Source organism: Mauremys mutica, chromosome 9 (genome assembly GCF_020497125.1).
Source record: "Mauremys mutica isolate MM-2020 ecotype Southern chromosome 9, ASM2049712v1, whole genome shotgun sequence".
Lineage (NCBI taxonomy): Eukaryota > Metazoa > Chordata > Testudines > Geoemydidae > Mauremys > Mauremys mutica.
In genome coordinates this window covers 76,957,095-76,984,382 of record NC_059080.1, presented here as the reverse complement: position 1 = coordinate 76,984,382, position 27,288 = coordinate 76,957,095, and the positions used below count along the sequence as shown (strand labels likewise).

At 40.8% G+C, this 27,288-nt stretch overlaps 1 protein-coding gene and 1 long non-coding RNA gene across 7 annotated transcripts in view; one reads left to right on the top strand and one right to left on the bottom strand.

Annotated features, from left to right (window-relative positions):
- Positions 1 to 20,328, top strand: part of LOC123377198 — an 89,566-nt gene extending 69,238 nt beyond the window's left edge. For 4 of the 6 annotated variants that reach the window (XR_006582128.1, XR_006582127.1, XR_006582124.1 and 1 more), the window contains 3 exons: positions 299 to 480; positions 1,758 to 1,871; positions 14,801 to 15,815. This is a non-coding gene — a long non-coding RNA (uncharacterized LOC123377198). Of the gene's footprint in view, positions 1 to 298; positions 481 to 1,757; positions 1,872 to 12,026; positions 12,070 to 14,800; positions 15,816 to 20,099 lie in introns of those variants that run through there. The other 2 variants (XR_006582126.1, XR_006582125.1) reach the window with 2 other exon arrangements.
- Positions 71 to 27,288, bottom strand: LOC123377194 (carboxypeptidase B-like). Its single transcript, XM_045029752.1, has 11 exons — positions 26,247 to 27,288; positions 26,063 to 26,138; positions 20,781 to 20,905; positions 16,864 to 16,963; positions 16,669 to 16,770; positions 15,720 to 15,821; positions 12,692 to 12,802; positions 12,509 to 12,599; positions 11,599 to 11,804; positions 2,001 to 2,085; positions 71 to 433 (listed from the first exon to the last, which is right to left on the bottom strand). Exons 1-11 carry the CDS (start codon positions 26,315 to 26,317, stop codon positions 246 to 248), a joined length of 1,257 nt encoding a protein of 418 aa, XP_044885687.1. The 5' UTR covers positions 26,318 to 27,288; the 3' UTR covers positions 71 to 245.

The following is a 27,288-nucleotide window of genomic DNA, read 5'->3' as shown; positions in this document are numbered from 1 at the left end:
GGTGGCTTTTTCATCCCTTCAATCCAGTCGCTGGAGTAACAGATGTTCCATCAATATTCAAACAGTAGGTGAGTCATTGCCATTTTTATTTGTGATTAATAGAAAAATCCCAAGATATTTCCATTGGCTCTAGAGCTCAAGTGTAAAGCATCCTGTAAAGCAGAAATCGTCAGCCATCAGGGAAAGAGAACAGAAGGGACAGTATATTTGAAACAAGTTTTCTTGAATAATTTTGTAGTACCATTCTAATATAAATGGTCAAGGACATAATTGGCAATATATTTAACAGCTTTCACAGTCTCTTCACAGGTTGGCTTTATCTGAGATTCAGGGAGTGCAAATCCATATCTGCCTTTATCACGGAGCTCAAAGGTGAAGGAGTACTTGATACCCTGATCATAAGCCCAGTCATCAGAGCCACCAGCAGCAAGATCTGCATTGGGAGAGAAGAAAACTTGACTAGAAAAGGACAAGTCACTGGTAATCAGTGGGGTTTATTATAACTGATAACTATTATACCATATAGCTAGAAATATAGGAAGGGCAGAGGAAAAAGCAGTGAGAGTCAGTGAACCATTTGTTTGCATCCAGAATATGGAAGAGAGCTTGCCAAACACTTTAATAGCCTGGAAAATAGAAATCTGTAGCTGTAAAAAGATAAATATAACCATGTCCCCCTTCTAAAAACAATCCTGATCAGAATATAGTGTCTGATTTATTTTGCAGTGCTGCTCCCTCCTCACTGTAGAGATCCCTCCTGAGAAGCAGTGGGAGGGGTATATTTTGCCTGAGGAGAGGACTGGAAGCATGATATCTGCAGGAGCAAAGATCTATCACACTGAATCTCCTGTCTCTGGAGGATCTCCCTGAGGTCTACACAGAGCTTTGGAGGTCCACAAAGCTGGGGATATGAACTCTGCTTTTTCATTGGGAAATAAGCTCTGCTCCTTTCCCTCTTGATGAGAGAATTCAGAGTATACTCTCTTGGTTGTTCCTTGTAAGGAGAGAATGGGGTTCTAATACTTTTTATCCTATAGGTGGTCCTCAAAATTGCTAGGAATCCCCAAAAACATTTTTAAAAATCTCAATAGATCTTTTAAACATTGACAAACAATTGCAGCCATTATATTTAAGACAAAAACATTGGCTTCCAGATTGATAAGTCTACAATGCTGAATTTCAAGCAGGCAGTAGATTGAGGAATTAAGAGCCAAAACATCTGAGCTATAAAACTCTGGAAAACTGGGTTTGGAAACACCATGTCAGCTGGAGCGACCAGACAGCAAGTGTGAAAAATTGGGACAGCGAGTGGGGGGTAATAGGAGCCTATATAAGAAAAAGACCCCAAAATTGGGACTGTCCCTATAAAATTGGGACATCTGGTCACCCTAAGGTCAGCTTTATAACATCGCAAAGGACAGAACACAACAGCTGGGTTTCAAGAGAGGATTAGCGTGAGGCTGGAATTATATATTTTTAAAATCTGCACACAGTAACAGAAAGTGACAATCTGCTGGCTAGAGCCGTGAAGGCAAATTCTGGTCAAAAAGGTTTCACTTACTATTGTCACATAGGTTTGCAGGCCCCAGAAATCAAACTCACAGGCTGAACAAGTCCAATTCTCTCATGTTTTAATCTAATTTTATCTGTTTGTTTTAGGAATTCCTAGTGCGCCCATCACCTTAGTATTTGGGCGTTACATAGTTATTGTGCAAATCTCATTGGTAACCTACAGGCACATGTTCTCACATTTGCAGAACCAGAAGTGTTGCATCCACACCTTCAGGACAGTGAAGTAAATGGGACTACTTGCGAAGAAAAGTACTACTCACAAGAGTAAAGATATCACAGTCTACACCATTACGAGGGAGGTAAGTAGGGTGTGTATGGACAGGGCTCATCTTGTGTTTTTTTCTTGAGTCATAATACATAATTTTCTCCCACTGTCTAGATAAATAATTCTTACTACAGTTGCTTCTGATATTTAGGTTAATACTTACAGATTGTTGAAGCACCTGAACCAGAGATATATTTTGTGCCATACAATGAAGCCAGCTCTTGAACTGCAGCTTTAGAAATGGTATTCTGTAAGGAAGGACAATTGCAGAATAAGAAGTTATTCCAGACATTTAAAGCTTTCCTCAGAAATTTGAGTTAACCCCTGAGGGCCTCATTTTAGAAGTTTTAAACTATTTGTAACTGTAGTTCCTCTTTGAGAATCAGTAACAGTTTATGCTGTCATCGTCTAACAATCTGCAAATGTCTACACTTTGTTCATGTAGCATATCAATAAGTAGTCTGTACTCAGAGCTCTAATTATGAAATGTATCTGGAGCCTGGAAACTAAGGGCACAACAGGATCCAGGGATTACTGTATTTATCAGAAATGTGTACTTGGATCTGTGAGAATTAACTAAACATATGAAATAAAACGACGGTGAGGTTTAGGCAACAGTGGATATATGGAAATGATGAAGACAGCATTTTCTTCCCACTTACACAAGTATAAATCCAGAGCAACACAGTAAAAGTGGTATAAGTGAAATCAGAATTAGATCCTGTAAATGCAGATTGCAAATGTCAACAATACTATACCCAGTGCATGAATTACCCTGGAGCCTTATACAGCACTTCAGTGATTTCAGTTTGCATTTCCTGTGCAGATGGGGATCCATCCAAGTCCCACTGACTTCAGTGGGGGTTGCATAAAGTCTGTCAATGCTAAAATGCAGCTCTGAATGTTTGCATTATGAAAAGTTACAGACTTTCCTTTTGGAATGTGTGGCTTTCTCATTTCTTCGTAATATGGCATGTTGGTAATAAAACTATGGAAAGTATTCCTAAGAGATAGTAAATATTTGTCTGTATATCATTAGTTGAGAACAGATGTTCAGCATGCAAACAAACAATGGATTACCATATCTGCCTCTGTAGTTCAGAGTTGAACATGTGGTATTCAAAAGAATTTCTTCAACTCTCTTGTTTCACTCTAGATTACACCATAAATTATTTTCCCAAGGAGGAGAGATATTTTAAAACATTCGGACTTCCATTTAGTTCTTGCACATTTTTATGAATTTTCCAAAAGCTGCATTTGAAAATGGTTTGAAAAATAGATTGGTAAAGTGACTACTTGTTTCTGTGAAAGTAGCAACAAGCCATATTCATGGTACGGCAGTTTTTTATATCATGGGATTGTAACTGCTTCTAGTGGGATAAAACAGGTTCATGGTGCAAAATTCACATTGAGAACTGAGTTTTGTACACCCTAGAATTCTGGGCGTTTGTATGTAGGGCTTTGGTTTGTCGCATTACATGGAGGCCTTTTACAAAAGCCAGGTTTAGATCTGAGAGCAGGTTTCCAACACTCCCCAAAGACTGGGTGGGATTTAAATGCGGGGCTTTGGTTCTGGCCTCTCTCTTCTCTCTCTATATATGCAGTTGAAGAAGAGTGCTGTTGTGACATACAAAGAAACACCTTGGAATCCTAATAATCAGAGTAGTTAAATCTTCCACTTCTGAAAATTGCCTTAATGAGATGACGCTTTTCCTATTAAAATCCATGGCAATTTTGCTATGGATGTCCATGGGACTAGTATCTGCTATTAGTGATGTATCAAATTTTGTTCAGTCACCTTTTGTTTATATTGACTTTAAATCAGTGTGCATGCAGCTGAGATCTGCAGATAAAAGATTTTTTGTTCACCTCACAAAAGAGTTCTGTTGCAAATTTATAATTTGCTCCCTTTTATAGTGAACATAGAGAGAAAACATACAACATGGCAGTGCCTTGTACTGTGGATGGGACATGGTGCTAATATAGTGTTTGTGGGAGTGTGTCATTTCCTCAGTGGCAAGAAACTAAGTAAAATAAAATAGGAATATTTCCTATAGGGAGGGAGGGGGAGGCATTAAGTGTCAGCCAGCTGCCAAATGGCAAATTTAAAACATCAGATACTTGTATCTTCCAAATTTAGTAGACTAGCTGTCAGAAAATATGCTGGGAAAGGTTCCTGTGAAAAGGATGACCCTACTGTGGATCAGAGTTATCATAATGACCAGGCAACTGTAAAGAAAGGTGCTTGTAGAGCAGTGGTGGGCAGCCTGCAGGCCGCACATGGCACATCAGGGTAATCCGCTGGCGGGTGGCCAGACCATTTGTTTACATTTGCATGGCTGCCCGCAGTTCCCAGTGGCGCGGGCCTGGCTGCCGCTTCCTGCAACTCCCATTGGCCGGGCACAGTGAACCGCAGCCTCTGGGAGCTGTGGGTGGCTGTGCAACTGTCAGGGGCGGCTGTAGGCATTTTGCTGCCCCAAGCACGGCAGGCAGGCTGCCTCCGGCGGCTTGCCTGCGGTGGGTCCGCTGGTCCCGCGGCTTCGGCAGATCTCCCGCAGGCGTCCGCCAAAGCCGCGGGACCAGCAGACCCTCCGCAGGCAAGCCACCGAAGGCAACCTGCCTGCCGCCCTCGCAGCGACCGGCAGAGCACCCCCAGTGGCTTGCCGCCCCAAGCACGCGCTTGGCGTGCTGATGCCTGGAGCCGGCCCTGGCAACTGTAAACAAACAGTCTGGTGGCCCACCAGCAGATTACCCTGACAGGCCAGGTTGCCCACCACTGTTGTAGAGGAAGAACTGAAATTCTCAGCTGTTGAAAGACACCTTCAGATTTTCCAGGTTGGAACATGGTATTGGAAATAAATGGCCTATTTTATAATACGGTAAACTGATGGTGCCTGTGTGATTTCACCACAAAATAAGTCGGTAGCAGAGCTAGGAACAGAACCGAGGAGTCCTGATATCTGATCTCTTCCTGTGATCACCAGGCAACACTCTTTCCCAATTGCTTGCTTAATGTATGGAAAGGGCTGAAAAAACAAAACATCAGCACCAAAATGAAAGTGCCATTTTATAGCAACCAAAGCAAGAACGTTTAGAAGGTGTAAGTAAAAAAAAAAAAAATAGAAAGGAAAAAGGAATAATGATGGCAAACAATTATCCTTCTTAAAACAACGGGGAAACTGGAATGAGGTTTCACTATGTGCCTCATCTTGTCTGTATGCCTATTACTTTCAAAAGTGAAAACAGTATCTAACTTTTGTGAGATGAGACTAGGCCTAGAGTCTCTGATAAAAGAGGAGGCAGTGCTGTGGTTTCCCTCCCCTTAACTCTGAAAAACTCTTAGCTCTCTATGGACTCTACTGGATCTCAAGATTAATTTGAACATCTGGTTTGTTACAGGATTCTCTTTCTGCTTTCTTGGTTTGGGCTCTGTAAAAGGGAACGCTCCCAACCAGTTCTGCCTAGTGGTCAGGCAGGCGTGCAGCAGGTGGTCACCCTTTTTCAGTTATAGCCCTGGCCTTCAGCTCTCCCAAGGGCTTCAGCTCTCCCAAGGGCTTCCCCTTAGTATGGGGATTTTAGGGTCAGGGTCTTCCCCAGCAGGTCTCTCCACTGAGGTAAAGGCTTTGTTCTTGTGCCATCTTTTGGGAGTGGGTAGGGGAGCCCGGGCCTACACGCTCCAATCCAGGCCTTGATGATGGGCAGGTATGTTCTGCATCTTGCAGTGCCATGCAACTGCCCCGTGGATCACTTCCTTTCCAAGTCTCCCTTTTCCGCTCAGAGTAAATTACAGAACCACAAACAAAGTCTCTGACCTTCACAGTCAGTCACCTATCTCTATCCTCTGTAGGTTTTAATAGGTCTGTTTTTCCAGTTCTCAGGCAACAAGAACTCCTGGGCTATCTGAGCTGCTCTGCCTGCAGCTTGTGCAGGCTTTGCAGGTACAGCTGGGCAGGGCAGCCTGGGCACAGAGTGACTCCTTAACCCCTTGCTCTCGAGTGCGGGGTTTGTAAGACCCATCACCAGCTACTGCTCTGTCAAGAATCCTTCACTCATAACACTCAAATTCTGGTGTTAGTTACACTAGTGAAAACCAAGTAACGTCACTGAAGTAAAAGGACTTACTCCAGATTTATACCATGTAACTGAGTGCAGAAATGATCTTCCATTCTCTGACTTGTTGCTGAACTTCCAGAAACTGCCTGTTCCAGGAGAATCTAACATTCTCTGTGCTGATCTCTCAGCTTTGGTTCCAATGCAGTTCCTAGTGATTTGATGTTTTGCTTAATCTTGTGCAGCATGTCAGCTAGTCAGTGTAACAAAAGGATCGTGTTCCCTGATCTCGTTATCTCATTTTACTGAAGTTCAGTTACTAGCAGTTCAGCCACTAGCTTTTAAAGAAAAGCTTGTAATGCTGGCCTCCCTCCTTACTGCATCTAAGGGTTTTTACTAATAGGATAATATAGCAGACTAATCACCTTTATCTGTTAATAGATTATCTTTTGGGAGCAGCTTCCTCATTTTTGCTCTCATATTCTCAACTCAGATTTGTCTCTGCAAATTGCTGCTGGTTAAAAACACTCCGGGGGCCTTGATTACACAGTTGCTGCACACAGGCAACTCCCATTGACATCAGTGGGATATTTAATGGGATTATTGACATAATAGGACTTCAGGATCTTGAAAAATCTGTGATGGATAGCAGTGCTTCCTTTAACCACTGGGCTCCATGAATCCTGTTTGTCATTCTACCCCTATCCTGTTCTTTATTGCCTCTAAGCTCTGCCCTTCTCAAGTCAGCTTTCTGCAAGGAGCTCTAAACTGCACTGTCCTCACTGTAATGCTCTCATTGTTATCCAGGGATCCCTGGAATTCCCTTTGAAATGGTAGCACTAAAAGTCCAAAGTGAGTCCATCCAATGCAAGAACTTTAATCTCACAGTATATAACACTGCCCTTCTTATACCCTCTTTGTGACTGCTACACAGACATTCCAAGAAATATGTGCATGCTGCCACTGTTTTGATCCAGTAGCATCAAGCCGAGGGAAATCTGCCTTGAGGCTATTTGAGATTGCTACATGAGCCAAGATGAAGAAGTTGTTACAAAAGATAGCTCAATTTGATAACAGAACACACCATTGTATGAGGTAATGTGAGAGGCAGGAATATATAAACCCCCTTTCCTCTTATTTACTTCAGTAACCACTTCTAAAAATAATTTACACCTGTCCATCTTCCTTTCTCATTATTTCCTTTTGTTCACTGTTCTCCACAATTAAGATCACCTACATCTACTTGTAACAAGTCAAGCAAGCAATCAGAAAGCCACTAGAAAAAGTGTAGGTTCAGGCCCCTGTGGCCAAAACATAGATTATGTATGCCCCACTGAGGTATACCTGCCCAACTAATCTGGGGTCCTGGATCATTAAGAGTTCCTTATGCTGACTTTCTTCACAAATAACTTCAAAATAAGCTCTAGTAAAATCCAGAACTAGTTTACTGGACCTGGTTTTCAACCAAGAGGTGAACAGTGATCACATAAAAATTCACCACATGATGCAGTATAGCTGAAATTCACTCCTTTGCACATTTTAAGGGCTCAAGTAGGGCTTAAGTGGTCCATAAGCAGTGCAGAAGGGTGAATTTCCCCCTATACAATATATAAATAGTAAGGTAGCCAATATATGTTCAGGTAACCTGCTTCCTGCCACACATGCCACCAAAGCCTGATCTCTGCTGATATAGGATTTCTGTTGCTTGTACATGTCTGCATTTGTCTAGCTTCAACTTCCAGCCATTGCATCCTGATATACTTTCTCTACTAGACTGAAGAGCCCATTATTAAATATTTGTTCCTTATGTAGGTACAAATGCAAAAAGTATTTTAACCCCCTCCAACACGGGCCAAAATGTGAGAAAATTCAATTTACAGCCTGAAATGTTTCTGAAAAAAAGTGATTAAATGTACACAGAGTTTTATTGAGAGAGCAGCTAAGTGTAAATATTAAAAGAATGCTGAAGGGAAGCTTGGCTGTAGATTGGATGGACAATTGGTCTGTATCCAACCATTTTTTTCACTTATGGAAGGCTGGGGGAAGCTTTTGTTCTTTAAATGGAAGATACATTTTTTTCTGGTTGATCCAAGCACATATTCTTTTTGTGCTGTGTAACACCTGGGGATATAGTAGAGAGTGAGTTGAGGGGAGTGGTGCAATACACAGAATGTACTCTTTTAGGAGGACAGTTATAGTTTTCCCAAGAAAACATCACAGGAATATTGTTACTTGTGTGAAACTCCTGAGCTGACCCAGTTTTTCCTATCTTGGGTGGCATTATCTTGGTTGTTCAAGCATTAGACACAAGTCAGTTCTAGGGTCAGTACTTTCACTGTCGTTCAAGCATTGCTTGAAAATGCTGACCCTAGAACTGACTTGTGTCTAATACAGGGCTATGTTTCCCTTCCCATGGGAAAAAAAACCATGAATGGGAAAATCCTTTGTGTATACCTCACGTGCTCCAGGGAGGACATACGTGGCTTCAACCACTTTCCTCCACCCTGATACTGGAAGCAGTGAAGGGCTACTTTTGTCCTCAATTTAAGTTAGAGTAGCATCAAGGCTGTTGTAACTTGTAATGACCCTCTAGGCCTGAGATCACTGGAATTCCCAGAATGTCTCTAGAATGCCCTGTCATGCCTTGAAAACCAAGAACTGTGGCACCATTTTACACACTTAGGGATTGCCTTACACAAGAGCAGGTTCCATCTTGCTCATTAAGTTAGCTGTTTGTCCTCCTTGTGCTGCCAGGACAGTGCACAGGGAACAAAATAGGGCCAAGGATCTGCCCCATCGAGTTACAGCTACATTCTCCTTTCAAAGGCTTTATGTTAGGGCCGGGGGGCATGGCCTGGAACCCATCCAGAAGATGTGGTTGCAACCATCTCCACCACTGTTGACCTTGGTTTCTGCTTCCTGTAGCCCCAGTCCCATCTGGAAGCACAACTTAATGAAGAGTGCTGCTGTCAGTTGCTAACTTCCATGGGCCCATTCTCTACACTCCTCTTTCAGAGGCAGTGAAGCTGTGGAGAGGCATTAATGCTAATTAACATCCTTGTGGATATTTTCTATATATCTGGTTCTCAGAGAAGAATGTTGTGGTGAGTGGCTGCTTTCCAGCATCACCCACCTACCCTGATGTGCCTCCTGAATACGTGCAGAGTCCCACTGCGGACTGTGCCCAAAGGAAGATTCAGAGGGCTTGGAAGAAGGCTATGTTGGCTCCTCCATTCCCCTCATCCACAGGCTTAGGGTGATTTTGCTCCCTTCCTTCATGCCTCACTTTGGAATGGAACATTAGCTCCACAGTATTAAACTAACTTCTGAATTAAACCGTGTGGAGCAATATGTTAATAATGATAAGTAGGCATGTGAAGTTTTGTTGTTCAACTACATATCTCATCCCACATTGAAAAAGATAAGAAATATCAACTCTACTTCCTTTAATTTATTAGATCTGTCAGCGGAAAAATAAACATCTAAGATAAGATAATAGTTCTAAATTTTACTTCTTCAGTTAGAGCATGATTTATGGTCCCTTTATTTGCCAGAACAATTTATATAAAGTTTTAGATGCCAGTTCTTCAGCCTTTCTCTGAAGTCTGTATCTATGCAGAACTTTGCTGATATAACACACATTAAATGGTATATAATATAATGCCCTTTTATTTTTCCTCCCTTTTTTCCTGTCTCATTTTTTAACCCAGGAGGAATTGCTAAGAGAAAACCTAATTTCTTTGTGACTGTTCATGTGAACATGTTTAGTTGTTTGAAGTAATCCAGAAATCTACACCATTAGGACCTGACCCAAAGCCCATTGAAGTCAGTGGGAGTCTTTCCATTGATTTTAATGGACTTTGGATCAGGCCCTTTATGTTTAGATATTCCAGCTACAGATGGTGCTGATTGGTTGATCTCATTCTCAAAAGCCAAGGGTTTTGGCTAAAAGTATCCTCCTTTTGTAAAGTCAAATATTAGTACAAGTTGCGTGTCTCTTGGGATCCTGCTGTTTTTTTGTTGGGAGCTCCAATTGAGGAAATATATTCCTTAATTAGGACATGGGAACAGTTGATCAGATCACCGCCTTTTAGTGGTGACAGGATGTGCTCTTTTGAAGCGAAAAATAATAGAACTCCCCCTGGGGTCATGGTGGCTGATTTAAAATACGGGATAAAATTACAATGGAAAGACTAACTTATATTAAGTGAAATCAAATGGATAGCTATTGACATAGATACCTTTGCATTCCTGAATTACCTTTTTTTATACTGAAGAATGGAAGACTCAATCTCTAAGCCAAAAGAAAAAAAAAACAATTGGGCTTTTTATTATTCATAAAATTGCAAAACCTTGGCCGGGATGATTGTAGCCGAGCTTCAAGATTTTATATATTCTTCTAGTGTATAATGCTGTAGAACAGGCAAGTTAATATGAAAATTGTTCATCCAGGATTTTTTTGTTAATGTTTTGTCTATTTTTTTTAAAGTTAAGTTTTACTGTATTTTTTGTGTCTGAGTGTCAATAGAACCTTTTCCCATCTGAACGTAATGATGTTAGAAACATGCTGTACTTGGAGCAATACGTTTCATCACACTTGAGCTTGACTCAGCAAACTGGGAAGAAGACCATGCAAACTTCTAGCATATGGGGGAAATTGTGAGCTTGACAAAGACGCAGTTCAGGAGTTTATATTATTTATTTAGACTGAGCTCTAATGTGTGAAATTTGAAATATTTAGTAAAAATCAAAGACAAACAAAAAGATGTAAGAAATGACTGGAATATTTACAATTAAAACTCTCTGGCATGTAAAGCAATATAATAAACAAAACACCCTTCCCCCCCATCTTAATGCGCTCCTTTCCATTTAAGCTGCTAGGAGTCCAAGGAAAAACTATTAAGTTGGCCATACTCTGCCTTTCTGCTTCAGAATTATGATAGATCCATGTGGGAGCCCTCATAAATCTGTCATAGTTCTGCAGCAGTAAAGCCAACTTAATGCTATTGCCTTAGACTTCTGGCAGCTTAAAGGGAAGAGAGAGGATCAAGATGGGTTTTTGTTTTGTTTTGTTTGTTGTGTTGCTTTTCATGCCAACAACTTTTAATTGCTAATATTCCAGAGAACTGAAGTCATTTTATTATTTATAATTTTTTAAATCTTTTTTTAAAGGATAAATAATTCACTTACTAAATTGCCTTTATCAGACTTAAAAAGTTGTAGGGCTTGGGTGTGGACCTAAACTTCATTAAATATCCCCAGCTGGTTTAAATCACGCTAATTCTATTGAAGCCATACAGCTATGCCAATTTACACAAGCTGTGAATCTGGCCAACAGAGCATGATGTTTGTATGTAATGTATTGCAGCCGGATACACTGTAACCCATTGAATAAAGTGGAAGCAGTACTGTATAATTTACATCTCTAAATATGACATTATTTGCAGACAAACACAGCCTTGTAGACAAATCCAACCCTTGCATGATGGAGATGTATCAAGGATTCTTGAGTTTATCTCATGCCTAAACCCTCTTCAAGGTCTCTTGCTTAAAAGACCAATGTACTTTAAAAAGCTTACTGTCCAGATTTTCTCCAGATGTGTAAGAAAACCTCTGAAATTAACCTGACCTAAATAGCAAGTGATGAAATTTGCATATTCTCCCCAGTACACCAAACTTACAAAGAGACACAATATTTGTGTTCTACTTACCAGCTCTGCATAGTCCTCTGGAACGGAGTAAGTATAAGAATAAGGAAACAGCAGCATCTGGGAATAGGAGTGAATAGTCAAGTATGCCTTGATAGTGGAGAGATTTTTACGAATAAAGTCAGCCAGAGCCTTGGTCTCTTTTTCAGATTCGGGGGCGCTGCCGCAATAAGTTTCATCGCATGGTCTTTTCGAGGCATTATCACCTGCTGGGAAGGGTGAATGTTTGTATTTAATGAAACAGAATTATGTTAATGGACCATAAAGGTGGTGATTTACTGTCACCAAAGTTATAGTTAAGACTCTTTAGGCAACCTTAAGTTAGTCCCCTGGAGCATATACTATACATGAAGACGGATATTTATTATGTGATCACACACTTTTAGGCAGTGTGTCATAGCATTCTGCAAATACTTTTTTTTCTTTCACAGCTACTATATTTGGAGGAATAAAACCATTTAATACATTACTGAAGTAAGTCATCATATTACGTAAGTGAATTAATGTATGAGAAGTGAACAATTCTGTTGACCTGCAGTGCTTTATTAGGGACCTTTCCTTGAATGTCTGCTGCATAACACCGGGCACTCCCAGGAATTAGAGTGGAAGTCTAGTGACAGTGACTTTTCTTGCTTCAGTACAATGCTTTCCTGCAGTATGAATTCAGTGCCCACTGAAACTTCCAGAATGACAGCCCTGGTGACAGAAGTCTTCTGTTCATCCTAAGGAACAGGTGTAGCATGCACAACAACGGTGTAAGCTTCCCTAAAGTACGTTGATGATGATCCTTCCTCCAGGCCTGGAAGGACCAACTTTAGGAGTGAGGGAAGCATCTTTGTGGAAGCATCCCTTTGATATGTTACATGCTGCACCTTTCAATGTTAACTTTAATCAAACATTAGGAAATACTTACTGCACCACCCAGCATTAAAATTCCTGTTGGGGTCGGTACCAATGCAGCTGCTGCCAGAGTTTGTGGAACGTGTCTTCCTCCACATGCGGTACTGAAACGGAAAGTGCATGTGAATACTAATGGATAGTTACAGTATTTGACCCATTCAGTGAGATTCTTGTTCAGAAAGAAGAGTGTACATACATTGGTCCAGGTGTAGACGTAGCCATCAATATTAAGGACAGGCAGGACGTAGAAATCCAAGTTGTTGAGAAGACGTGTCATAAGGGTATCACTTCCATAGGTACTAACAGCCTAGATATAGATTAAAGAGAGAGCTGTTGTTTTCATGGAATCAGGAATTGCTGGTGGTTCTGAAATGTATTTTTAAAAGCACAAGTGTGTGTTGTCTTTTGCAATTGATGCATAATCTTTTGTGCAAACCAGTCCTCCAATGTAAATCCAAAAGTGCAAGTATATTCTTCTGAGATAGCCTGCTTCATTAAGGGCCTGATCCAAAAGCCACTGAAGTCAATGGGAGTCTTTCCACTGACTTCAGTGGGTTTTGGTTCTGGCCCAAGCACCCTAGAATTAACAATAATAGTTTAGCACTGGAAAGTGATTCTGTACACTCCATATTCTGACATGAGACAGGCTGAAGCTTTGAGATATTTGTAAGTACTGGAAAGAACAAGGAATAAATCCCAAGTTATATCAGCTAGAACCACACTACTCTTTTAAAGCAGCATTATTCATCTAACTTAACATTGCATAGATGAACAAGAACTGATCATGAGCAATGCACTAAATCAGCATGCCAGTGGGCAGACTCAGCTCTCCAAAGAATGACTTCCTATTTAGAGGTATTCAGTGGTCCTGGCCACATATTCTATAAGGGCTCTTGTGTCCCTGTAGTTCACCGTCTTAAAACTTTTTATTTGCATGCAAGAAAATATGCAAGAAAATATCCCATAGAATTGTACAGAGAGGATCCTCCTGAGACATTCAGTACAATAGATACACTTCTGACTCTGGCAAGCTCTCATCACAAACAGTCTCAAAAGCATAGATAATGGAACATTGCATGATCTTCCCCACTCCTTTCCTTAGCACACAGAGGCATCATCAAAACTCCTTCACTAAAGCTATAGGGCCTGATTCTCCACTGCCTTGTGCTTTGTGTGATCATTTACAGACTTACACCTGTATAAAGTGCGTGTAAGTGGGGCATAGAAAAGCTGCCATTCTGATCTGGTAGTATTGCACTTATGTTTCCCTCACTTTGCACACATGTGAATGACTACAGAGGGTGCAAAGCAGTTGAGAATCAGGCCTGTAGTTTGTTGACTGATAAACAGTGTTCAAAAGCAGATTATGGTTACTGGGAGAACTGGTGCTTCTTCCTGCCTTTTGCATATTCTCTAACTCAGCTCATGCCTTTCCTTTCTGCCTTTGGACATTTGTGTCCAGTAACACTTTTAAATAAACAAAGGAGGATCATAATGTTAAAGTACTTCCTCTCTCCCCAAATCCACTGAAGAAAGTCATCACCTTCAGTCGAAAACATTCATATATTGACTGTTTCAGATAACACCCCCCCCAAATGATTGTAGTAAAAATAATTGCTAAAAGAAAAATGGTAACAGGTACTATCTTCAGTTTTACTGGGAGATAAAGAAATCACTTTCCCATCTACTTGTCACTTTCAATTTCCATTGCTCCTTATGCAAAACTACATGGATGTCTCTCGGAGGACAGGAAGATTAGCCACGTCACCACTATGTTTATGCTAGCATGAGCCAATCAAATGCTTTGGTTTTCCTTTGTTTGGATTTTAACTATCTCATGTTGCTTCTGTTTTAAAAGCTTTAAATGTAGGAATTTTTATAAAATTTGAGAATTAAGCAGCATGGGGTTGCTTTTTAAAGATTATTCTACTGAAGAGGAGTCTATCTTTTTCCCTTTAGAGGAGGCTGTGTGTACAGTGTTCACCAGCACTCCCTACCTATGTAGTGTTAGGAGATGAGAGAGAGAGAATAGAAACTTATATTTCTTTTAAGAATTCATAAAGCCAGCATGGAGTGAACCTCACCTCACGTATTGGTCTCAGGTACTAGAAGGTGATGCTTTCTAGTTACAGAAAAATGTTATTTCTTATTATATGTAACAAATTATATTTATTGGTAAGAAGTGGTAACTCTGTTTAAGGCAAATAATACCAACATTATTAGTTTCCTCCCCCTGAATACAACATTTAGGGAGCTGTCTTCCCAGCCTTTGATTACATTTCCATAATCTTCTTGTTCTGTTTAGGTGAAGAAAAGCTTCCACCCTTTCTCTTTCTTTTCTTGGAGAAAAAGAATGATTCCAAGGAACCCAGGAATATGAAGCATTAGGAAGACAGGCATCCATCCTACTTCTATAATGTACACTCAGATGCCTTCTACAGTTTACCTTGACTTCTCCCATTCTTTAAAACCACACACAGAGCTGAATTCTGAACCATTGAATTCAGTGTCAAAACTTCTACACCACAAACTGAGCCAGGAGCATGACTGGATTTGTGGCGTTACTATAGTGTTATAATACTATAAACATGAAGCAGATTCATTGGTTTGTCCGTCTATCACCGCTCTCTTTATACATAGATGCACAGGGGATTCTAGTCATACCTACCACAGAGAGAATGGGTAGCTCATTTATTTTAAATAATTTTAATGGAAATTAAAGGGCAATACTTAAAACCTCAAAGCAAACTTGAGTGGTTGCCTTGGGATTCCCCTGGCAGACAGCCAGAATAGCCTGCACTATGCCTCTGCCTCCCAGCCTTGTCCCTGGTGTAGTGGATGTGGCCAGTGACAAGAAGCAGCCCAGTTTGCAGCAATTCCTGAATGTTGGAATGGCCCCCTCAGGGGTCATCACATCCCTGATGCGTCCTGATGCTCTTTGTTTCCACAAGCTGCTCAGGTGTCAAATGGCCAGTCCTGAGGATCCGGCCCACAGTGTGTATACACTTCACATCAAGGGGAGAATGGAGCCCAAGTTGTATTATTCAAACCCATATCCAAAATCAGAGAATAAAATTAGAAAGCACTGGATTAGAAACTGCCAAGGACTGAACTGCAAGAGATCGTATTATTGTATTTGTTTCACGTTTATTACAGTCTGTGTCAGTTTCCTCTAAAGTTGATTTATTTTGTGAAAACTCTTTTTTGTTACTGAGTTTACCAACCTCTTTCACAAACCACTGGCAGAATGCAGGGGAGATCCACTCTCTTGCATGGAAACCACAATCCATAAAGATCGCTTTTTTGTTTGAACCACTTTTCCCCACCTATAGTAAATAAAATGTCATGAAAAAACAACCTATTTGGTGTACAAATTATTAATATTCTGTCTCCAGACTAGTGACTCTAAAGGTGAAACTTGACAGCAGTATGAGCTATATTCCTTGATTAAATTGAAAACCTAATACTAATAGAGTATATTCTTGCCCCTCTGGACAATTAAGTTGTTCACGTTAAAATACTACAATCTTATTTGCTTTATTTTTTATTAATGCAGACACGATCATATTTTCACAGAATATTTCATTACTACATAGTGTTGGTAGATTTCATATGATAGTAGTATTACCTGAAAAGACCAAGTTGGCTATATACATTCTAGTGAATGCTGGTGTTGTTTTGAGTAAGTAATTTTGTCTGTTTCTCCATTTCTCCCCTCCCTCTCGCCCCCCCCATTTATTTCTTGGTATCTCATTTATTCATAAGAGTTATGTGACAGAAAATGATATTTGAAGAAGATAGAGAAATTGGGTTTGTTTCCTGTTGCCAGATAGACTGACATTTATAGATCCCTTTATAGTAAGTGGGTTTACAAACAACAGATGGCGTGAACAATTACATAAAGGTAAATTATCATTTACATTGCTCACAGGAATGTGGTTAAATTGATAGGTCTGAACTTCCAAAATATTTATTATGGGTTTCACTCTATAAACCCTTTACCTTAAATCAAAAGGATAAAAATTCACAATAAAAGTAGCTCTCAAAATCTGTTTTGATTTCCTAGAGGATTTATAATATATGTCAGAGTCAGTGATGCCTTAATAAATATTGTAATTTTATTATTGTTACGAGAACAGACCAGACTGTTAAAAAGAAATTAAAAACAATCACCTTCAGGAGGTATATGGGCCGTCCCTGAAATGTAGTCCCGATCTCAGTGCGGGAGACAAGGTTTGCGTTCTGAGCAGCAATGTCAGCAGTCCAAGCAGCTATCTGTTTAATACAACCATTAAGTTAAATGGCATCTCTAACCCCAGTTCCAAAGCAATTAATGAATGAAGAGTGTAGCATATTGATAGATTTTACCGTTTCCCAGTTGTTGTATTTTTCATAATTGTGTCCAGTAGCACGAACATGGCTGTCAAACTGAGCATCAAGTACCATCTTCAGGTTGTCAATCAGAATTCTGCAATAAACCCACAGTGATATCAAATATAGAAAGAAGACTTGTCAGTGGGGTGAAATTGGCCAGAAAATTTGACTTTCCCTGCAGGAGAAAGCATTGGGCAGATGTCATTGATCTACCATTTGGAACTACAGTGATTCTGAAATGAAGTGTTTGGGTTGGAACTACATTCTTGACCACAATGTACGGTGAATTCACATCTAATTTTGCCTTATGTTCTTCTCCAAGGATGGGCTCTTCTTGGCCAGCAGCTGTCCACCAGGTCAGCTCTTTGCTCTCAACCCTCCACAGTGCAAGCTCTTTTGGGTCAGGTGCAGGGAAGTTAACAACCTTCTTTTCCCCATGCTCTAAGGATAAGCTCATGGAGCAAGTGCTCTTCCTCTGTGAGCAGCCCACTCCCCTTCACCGCAGTGTGAGCTTATGCGGCCATCATTTTCTTGCTTGTGGACATGGGCTTCTAGAGAATGGGGCCTTTCTTGAGTTGATAGCACAGAATGACATTCGCCCTATAATGTCACAACATGATGATGTAACATCCCAATGCATTGAAAAGGCACCACCGAGCAAACATCTGTAAAATGGTAACCCTCGCTCTGTCAAACCAAACTCCCCGTGTTCAGGTGTGGATTGGCAGCCTCATAGAGCCAATGGACAGAACAATAATCTCAGCTCTACTATATTTGTTGTATGCCGGCTGCAGCGAGGTGAATGCAGTCATCCAACAAACAAACATCACACAGGCACTGAAGTCCTCTCTGCCTCTGACTGGATCTCTGCCACTCACCTTTCCCCTGGACTGAGACTAATGGATAAGGCTTATCATCAGGCAGTACCTTGAGACAGTTTGCTTTTATTCCAGCTACTCTAACTTTTTGTTTTCCCAGTGCTTGTCTTACCCTGAATGGCAAGAGGGTCAAAATTTGCAAAAACAATATGTTCTTGATCAAAGTGATCTGGATAGAAGAGCAAGAGGTCAATTTGCTGTGCGACGCCAGCCTTCATAACAAACACTTGAACTGGTTGCATTGACATAATTTCAGGGCACTGCAGCTGCAGATCAAAGAATTGTATTTACTTTGGCTGTCACAAGGACATTCTGCTGAAGTTTGTCAGGGACACCCTGCGGCCCTCATGGCCCCGCAGTCAGAAGACAGGTGCATGAACTTGTGCAAATTCATGTATATTGTAGGAAATTCTAGCACATACCAGTATAACTCCTTTGCCAAAGAGAAAATCCTACTTTCAACGGATTCTTATGCTATAAGGGGGCAGTAAGAGCACTGAAAATAATCTTTTTAAGAACTATGATTATATTTTTATTGCCAAAATATATGGGTCTTTCCTTCATAGGGCTACTCTGAATATGTCAGAAATACAATTATAGCAGCAAGTGAAGCATTAATAGCTCTGCTGTGGTTTCCTTAAGACTTGAAAAAGAAACCGTTTGGTCTTTTAATGTCTTTTAATGAAATAACGTTACTACCGCTGATAACTATTGAGGTCTGTGCTTTAATATTAGTGGTAATTTTTTTGTAAATGTTCCATTAGCATTAGTTATTTTACATACATTTGTCCTATGATATGTTAAGGAGCTCCAGTAAATGTCTCCAGGGATGGATTCTTAACAGATTGAAAACACAGATTTAACAGATTAAACAGACTAATTTAATGAGAGCTGCATGATCTAGTAGGAAGGAGTTTGACCTAGTGAGCCGAGCATGGGGCTGTGAGCCCAAAGCTTGTCTACCCTAATCTAGCTCTGCCACTTGACTTGGTGTTTGTTTCTGTATATTGGTAAAATGAGATAATACTCACTTACCCACTATACAATTAATGGTCCACATATATCCATATGCTCCAGCTGTTTTGTACTACTATGGTGACACAAGTCAGCCATAAATCTTATTAGTGAGAAAAGGTGGGTTCGGTAATATCTTTTATTGGACCAACTTTTGTTGGTGAGGGAAACAAGCTTTCGAGCTTACACAGAGCTCTTCTTCAGAAAACTTGTCTCTCACCAACAGAAGTTGGTCCAATAAAAGATATTACCTCACCCACCTCGGGGGTCTCATATCCTGGCACCGACAAGGCTACAACTATACTCCATAAATCTTATTGGCAGCTGCCCCAGAGTGGCACAAAGGAGCCAGAACATACTGCTGATCCTGGCCCAGTGTTTGCATAGTCATTTGAAAATATAAATTACAGGTGGGATTTTCAAAGGCGCCTAAGTGACTTAGCAGCACAGGTCCTTCACTGTGTGGGCATGAGGACTATCAGAATTCTTCCATCCTGCTTGAGTGCTGCTGTGATATCTCTTAGGAGCTTCTGGGACTGAATAGTTCTGCATCAGATATATTGGAAGACTTTGTAAGAAGCTATATGTATGGTCCCTTTACAACTTCATGATGATAACTGGATCCAGGACCTATTTTGAGGGACTGATTATTTACTCTTCTCCTTAGAGCGTTATTTAAAGTGTGGAACTTCCTTGAGATCAATAGAGGACTTGAAAATATATATAATACTGCAACTGTTCCACCTAAGGCCTGATCTGACTTGTATTCAAGTCAGTGGAAAGATTCCAAGTGACCTCAGGAGGAGGAAGCATTAACTGAAGGCACTGCACCCAAGAGATCTTTTCCTGGATTACATAAGAATAGGCTGACTAATTTGCTGAATTTCTAACCATCAGAGACATTGTTTAATGCAGAGACAAGGTGGGTGAGATAATATCTTTTATTGGGCAATGTCTTTTGGTGAAAGAAACAAGCTTTCAAGCCACAAAGCTCTGCAGCCATTCAATAATAAATAGAGGAGTTGATTCAATATTCTTTGTTGTAAGTAAATCACGTTGCTCAAGGTGTTGTATTGGACAGATTGTTTCAGAAAGCGCCATGGGATTATTTCGTAAACAGATGGGGCTGTGAAATCTAGGTTTTCTAGTTTTATGATGGTACTTAAAAATAAATGAAAACATTGTTTGTGTGAGGAAACCTCTTCCAGTCTCACTGAACTGCTGTGTGGCCTTTGGCAATTCACTTCAATTTGCTGGGCCTCTGTCTTTTCCTGCCTTTTGTCTATTTTGACTTTTTATACTGTAAATTCTTCAAATCTCTTACTATATGTTTTACAGAGTCTACCTATCATGGGCAGCGAGTGAGCCCCTGGCTTGGGGAAGCCAGCCTGTCCCTTCTCCCCTGCCGCCGGAGCCCAGCATCCCCACCCATGCTGTGGCTGCCAGCCCATCCCCCGGCCCCAGCCCCAGGCCACCCGAGTGCCTCCAGCTGCAGAGCACTGGGAGGGCGGGCGGTGCAAGACCCCCCATCTGAAGTGCCAGGCGGGCAGCATGCCCCCCATTCCCAGAGCGCCAGGTGAGTGGGCATCAAAGTCCCCAGCATCCCCAGCCCCAGAGTGCCGGGCAGGCGGGTGGCGTGGCCCTCAGCCCCAGAGCGCCGGGCGGAGTCCCTGGCCACAGGCCGATGCCCATAAGTCCCAGCACAGAGCCCCAGCCACAGGGGAAGAGCTGCCCATAGCAGAGTGCTGGGAAGCAGGAGGAAGTCTGGGGGCAGAGCGTGAGCGGGGCCATGCAGGGCTGTGTTTGGGGAGGCTCAGCCTCTCCCAGCCTTTGATACCCACCACCCATGACCCTAATCCTAATTGCAGCCTCTAGAGGCTACAGTAATAATAATAATTAATAATTAATAAATATATTAACTAACAATTATGTCTTTCTGTTATGGGAGGTTTGGCTGGGTAAATTTTCTCAGTATTTACCCTTCTTATATTCAAAATATCAAATAAGAAAAAAACATACTCATATTCCACTCCACTCTGCTCCAGGAGACTCTCAACATCAGAGGACTTGTCTGCTTCAACTCGGAAATCAACTCTCATTTCTGGTTTTACTTGTGTGATGGTCTCTGGATTCCAGAAATCAATCTGAAAAGCGGAACAGATGAAAATATATACATATGTGATTGTGATTGTTAGGTTGGTATCTATGGCTTGATAGTGATAATATGGTAACTTCATTAACTCAAGACAGCACCGGGACTATATTCCATTGAGCTACCTAAGTTTTCCAAAATTAAACATAAAATCACATGGAAAATTAACTACAATGATTGTATTCGGGCATGTAGTTCACACATTGTGAGATGTAGTTTTGCTCAGATGGCAGTGACAGCTTTCCAAAATTTCAGTTCAGCAAAGTACTTAAGCGTATGTTTAAGAGCTGGGGGCCTAAGTCAGGAGATGAGCATGCAGGTTCAAAGACAACTTCTGGACAAATGTGTATGTCCATCTGAGTAAGTAAATTAGAAATATAATCTTTCATATATTTTTACGAACAAAAGAGATGATTATGATCAAGTGAGATCTCCTGCATAACACAGGCCACAGACTTTTTTCCAGTAAGTTCTCCAGCAAGACCATAAGTCCTGTTTGAGCTATAGCACATCTTTGAGAAAGATATCCAGTCCTGATTTAAAGACGTCAAGTGTAGAAAATCCACCATGTCTCTAAGTAAGTTGTTCCAATGATTAATTATAATCAATAATGAATTAATAATTATTAAAATGGAAAATGACTGCTCAGGAAGGAGTACTGTGGAAAGGGACCTGGTGGTCATAGTGGATCACAAGCTAAATATGTGTCAACAGTGTAACACTATTGCAAAAAAAGCAAACTTCATTCTGGGATGTATTAGCAGAAGTGTTGTAAGCAAGACACAAGAAGTAATTCTTCTGCTCTACTCTGCGCTGATTAGGCCTCAACTGGAGTAACGTGGCCAGTTCTGGGTGCCACATTTCAGGAAAGATGTGGACAAACTGGAGAAAGTCCAGAGAAGAGCAACAAAAATGATTAAAGGTCTAGAAACATGACCTATGAGGGAAGGTTTAAAAAATTGTGTTTGTTTAGTCTGGCAAAGCGAAGACTGAGTGGGGGACTTGATAACAGTTTTCAAGTACATAAAAGGTTGTTACAAGGAGGAGAAGGGAGAAAATTTGTTCTCAACCTCTGAGGATAGGATAAGTAGCAATGGGCTTAAATTGCAGCGAGGATGGTTTAGGTTGGACATTAGGAAAACTTACTGTCGGGGCAGTTAAGCACTGGAATAAATTGCCTAGAGAGCTTGTTGAATCTCCGTCATTGGAGTTTTTTAAGAGCAGGTTAGACAAACACCTATCAGGCATGATCTAGATAATACTTAGTCTTGCCTTGAGTACAGAGGACTGGACTAGAAGACATCTCGAGGTCCCTTCCAGTCCTACAATTCTGTGATTCTATCTTAACTGTTAACTTTCTGCCTTTTTAATACTCTGAATGTATCTATTTTCAACTTCTGAGCATTATACTTATTAAGCCTTCCTCTGCAAGTTTAAAGAGCACTCTACTAACTGAAATCTCTTTCCCATGATCAAGTTACTCCTTAACCTTATCTTAGATAAACTAAATAGATTGGGCTTATGTCTCTCACTAGAAAGGCAAGTTTTATAGACCTTGGATCATTTTTTTAGCTCTTTTCCAACCCCTTTACAATTTTTCATTATTCTTTTGAAAGAGTGAACACTGGAACTTCTACAGTGTTACAGTAATGGTCTCACTAATGCCAACTGTGATCCTCTTGCAGCCAAAACTCTTGATTTCAGTGAGAATTTTGTCTATATGAGGACTGTAGGATTGTGCACGTAGGTCCTGATCCTGCAATAAACTCAATGTGGATAGAACCCTATTAACGTCAGTGGAGCTCAGTGGTCTGACTTTGGATAGCTGCTTATAGGCTTATGTCCATAGGCCAGTGGTCCCCAAACTGTGGACTGTGCCCCCCTAGGGGGTCATGGAGGAACGTTCGGGGGGCATGTGGTGGGGCTGGAGCCAGCTCCCACAGGGGGCAGGGAGGGAGCGCCATTCTTCCAGCCCCATTCTGCCCCCAGCCGAGCTCTGCTACCAGCCTCACTCCTCCCCCAACCCTGTTCAGGCCCTAGTCAATGCTCCACTTCCAGGCCCAGTTCTGCTCTCACTTCCTCTCTGTCCCCAGACCAGCTCTGTCCCCAGCCGCAGCTCCGCTCCGCCCCGCCCCCTGCTCCGCTCCCAACTGGCCTCTGCCCTCATTCCTCTCTGCCCCCAGCCACAGCTCCACTCTGCCCCCTGTTCAACCCCCAGCCCGGCTCTATCTGTGCCTAGCCCCAGCTCCTCCCCCATCCCCAGTTCTGTCCCCAGCTCTGCCTTTAGCCCAAGTTTCTCTTAGCGAGGAAGACTTGGCTTTGCAGAAATTGACCGGGGGGCGGGGGGAGGGTAGGGACAGATTTCGCTACTGGGGGAGAAGGGGACTGAAAAAGTTTCAGAGTGGCAGCCGTGTTAGTCTGTATCAGCAAAAACAATGAGGAATCCTTGTGGCACCTTAGAGACTAACACATTTATTTGGGCATAAGCTTTTGTGGGCTAGAACCTACTTTATCAGATGCATGGAGTGGAAAATACAGGAGCAGGTATAAATACATAAAAGGATGGTAGTTGCCTTACCAAGTGTGAGGTCAGTCTAACAAGACAAATCAATTAACAGCAGGATACCAAGGGAGGAAAAATAACTTTTGAAGTGGTAATGAGAGTGGCTCATTTCAGACACTTGACAAGAAGGTGTGAGTCACAGTAGGGGGAAATTAGTATTGGGTTTTGTAATGACCCAACCACTCCCCATCTTTATTCAGGCCTAATCTGATGGTATCCAGTTTGCAAATTAATTCCAGTTCTGCAGTTTCACACTGAAGTCTGTTTTTGAAGTTTTTTGTTGTTGAAGAATTGCCACTTTTCGGTCTGTTATTGAGTGACCAGAGAGATTGAAGTGTTATCCTACTGGTTTTTGAATGTTATGATTCCTGATGTCAGATTTGTGTCCATTTATTCTTTTGCGTAGAGACTGTCCGGTTTGGCCAATGTACACGAAAGCTTATGCCCAAATAAATTTGTTAGTCTCTAAGGTGCCACAAGGACTCCTCGTTGTTTTTGCTGAAAAAGTTTGAGCATCACTGCTGTGGGGGCTATATTTGTATTTATACTTTAAGGTGTATATATTTTGCCTGGGACTAACTAAGCCTACTTGCATGAGTAAAGGCTACTGATGTGAGTAAAGACATTTCTAAAGCATCTTTTTCCTTGGAATCTAAGCAATGAACAAAATATTATTACCTTGGGGATTACAATAATGTAAACAGGGAGTGCTGTCATCGAAATATACAATGATAAATGTGTGTTCACTATTTAAGATTTATAACTTTCTCTTCCTAACAGTAATAAAAAAAATCACATCTTTTGTTGTTTCTGCTGCTGCTCTATTTATTTATTTATATCTTACTTGCACTTGTGTCGTACCATTCCTTAAGTGAATATTGCTTACTATGCAATTTCCTCAAGTCTGTAATTTTCAGCATAGTTCAAAGTTTTTTTTCTCTTTTTGAAGGATTTCAGGGGGGAAGTTTTGGCAAGCATAAATGTTTTAAAGCACAGGCAACTCTGATTCCAAAAACAACAAATATTTTCAAATATATTTCATTTGGAATAGTAATTTTTGATGCAAAGATTACTATAGTTTTCTTGGTCCTTTTATAGTCAATATTGTTATTTCCTGATAACCAAGTCTGCTGTTATATGGGCACCAGCATGTTTTCCGCATTATTACTGTATACGGAATAAATATTAAATTTATTATTATTTGCATGAATTATAACTACCTTTTACAACAGATAAGACCAGCTTCTGCATTCCTTTCGCACCTATTCAGATCAATCCGAATTCTGGGTTCAAATTATCTGCAGAATTGAGCTCACAGAGTCTCTCTAGTCCACAGGTGCACTGTACACATACTGTACATAAATCGGTATGATGGGGATCACTGTGTGTATAAATAATTTGGGGCCTAATTCACTAAATCTGGTACAAGGTGCAAATTGTACCTGTTTCTTTTCCCCAGATCGGGGAGTTCAGCCCCAAGAGGACTGGTGGTGGTACATCCGCAAACTTCCCTTGGGTTTACTGGTTGGAGAAGTCAGTTTTCAATCTCACAGTTTTCAATCTCTCCTGGCTATGCCCCCTCTCGGACCATCACCTCCCTAAGTATAAGAGAGGTTGTGGCTGGTGTGTCCATCCATGAATGCTGTATTTGTGTGTGAGCTAACTGCTATCCCAGAATTGGTTACTAAACCTGACTGTCAACTATTTTGGCCATAATTTTGCATAGATTTTTTATTTTCATTTTGTAGGAAAAAGAAAAACCAGCCCCTCTAATTTAATTCCTTTATAAGGCACACTTGAAAGAAAGTATGGCATGGTAATTTATATGATGAGGATGAGGAGGCAGTGGCACACCAATAGCCTTGCCTTTTCATATATCACTCGATTGCTGGTGATAGTGCCTCCACTTCTGCATGTCATTAAAAAAGATCATGTTTTCATCTCACCGATGATGGCATTTTTTCTTTCCACAGCTATTTTACTACATCAAAGCTGAAGGGAAGTATTGAAAACACATTTGCTGTCTTTATTATTTTTTCTCACGTCATCGCCATGTCATCATATATCTACATCAAGGTTAGCAAAAAAACAGGCAGCTTGATTGGGCATGGTAGGAAGCTTTAAAGAAAATCCAAGGAAGAAAATATATTGCATGAGAGGCTAAAGGAAAGTTGAAGTTGGATGCGAGCCTAGTTTTTTAGGTTATTTCTAAGTGACCAAATTCGGTTGTAACTATTAAGTTAAAACCACTGGAAACTGGAATTTTCATGTGGTGTTTAGCATAACACGTATTCAAAAGTATCGTACCATACATTTTTTCTCTTGTTTTTTAGAGTCTGTTGCATTATGTGCTTTAACATGCAGCTTGGATTATTCAGCTAGATTTTCTAGAAATGTGTTTATTTAGCTCCTGTCTTGTGACCTAGTCCTGCTCCCTCAACAGGAAATTTCACATTGACTTGAATGGACTCAGGATCAGGCTTCTAATTCAGCAGTATGACATACAGTGTTTCTTAGATCAGTATTGGTAAAACAAAAGAGCGTTAAATTACAGTCTATTCCCCCACCCAATTCCATTTTATTTACCTGCATGTTGCTGGCCAAGGTGTTGAGGAATTCTACCTGCTCTTCATTGTGTGGTATTACACGAAACACCTTCTCTCTTGGCGGTGGAGGAGGTGGGAGAAAAAGACATGATTAAAACAGGCAAATCAGCTAAAAGTTTTGTTTAGCAAAAAAGTGCCGGTTTAACCGTAATTTGAATTCTTACCCGTCAAAGTTGTGACTGTGAAGTGGAGCTGAAGCAGCTGCAGCACCTACAAGAACCAATACAGCCCACATTTTCTTAGAAATAGAGGGAGTGTGATTATTCTCATCTGCTTTTATAATCCAGTTTATCCTGTTTGTTACTAATCACACAGCAAAGCAGCCCTTCATTAACTGATTGATTATTCTCCTGTCCTTGTTTTATCTGTACGCTGTTTATCATCTGTGTATTTTGTGGCACACCTGTGGAAACAGAGCTGAGTCTCACAGCTGGCTCAGGGCACTCACCACTAAAACTGGATGACCTATTCATAGCGGAGAATGTATATGATAATCTTGCTCTTTTTTTTCACTTGTGAATTACTGGTGAACAATTTTAATTAATTTTTATTCAAAGTAATTCAATGGATGTTCCTGAGAACAAATTGGGTGCACAAGCTGTATGCTAATTGGGCCTACAGTATATCTCCGATCCACAGGGGTACTATACACACCCTGTACATCATTCAGCAAGGTGGGGATCATTGCTTGTGATTGTCTAGGTGATGATTGCATCTCTAATCTAAATGTCTAGGAGGACTTTGCCTCTAACCCTTCATATATTCTGAATGCTCACATAATACTCTACTCTACTCCGCATATGGACAAAGAAAATCTAATGCCATGTAGTCATATAAATAAAGGGCCAAATTTTCAGCTGTTCCCTCCGTTTCACACAGGTGGTTGCAAAGGAAAAATAGTACTTGCCCCTATTTTGCTCATAACAACACATAACTCTGATAGTTAGATGTCATACTACTCACTTCACCAAGCAATAGGTTCATTTTAATGGTGTTCACTGGTACTAACTTAAACTTTGTATTTTAGTCTTTCAATTTCTTTTGATGGGCTATCCCCAGATGTACAAAAAATGGAGTGTAAGGACTAAATTCTGTCCTCAGTTATGTCTGAGTGGTCCTATAGATTCTAGGGCTTCAGCCATACATGTTGCTAAAGACAGAATTGGACTTTATGGCTGCACTTTTGCATTTTGATTTTAACTAGTG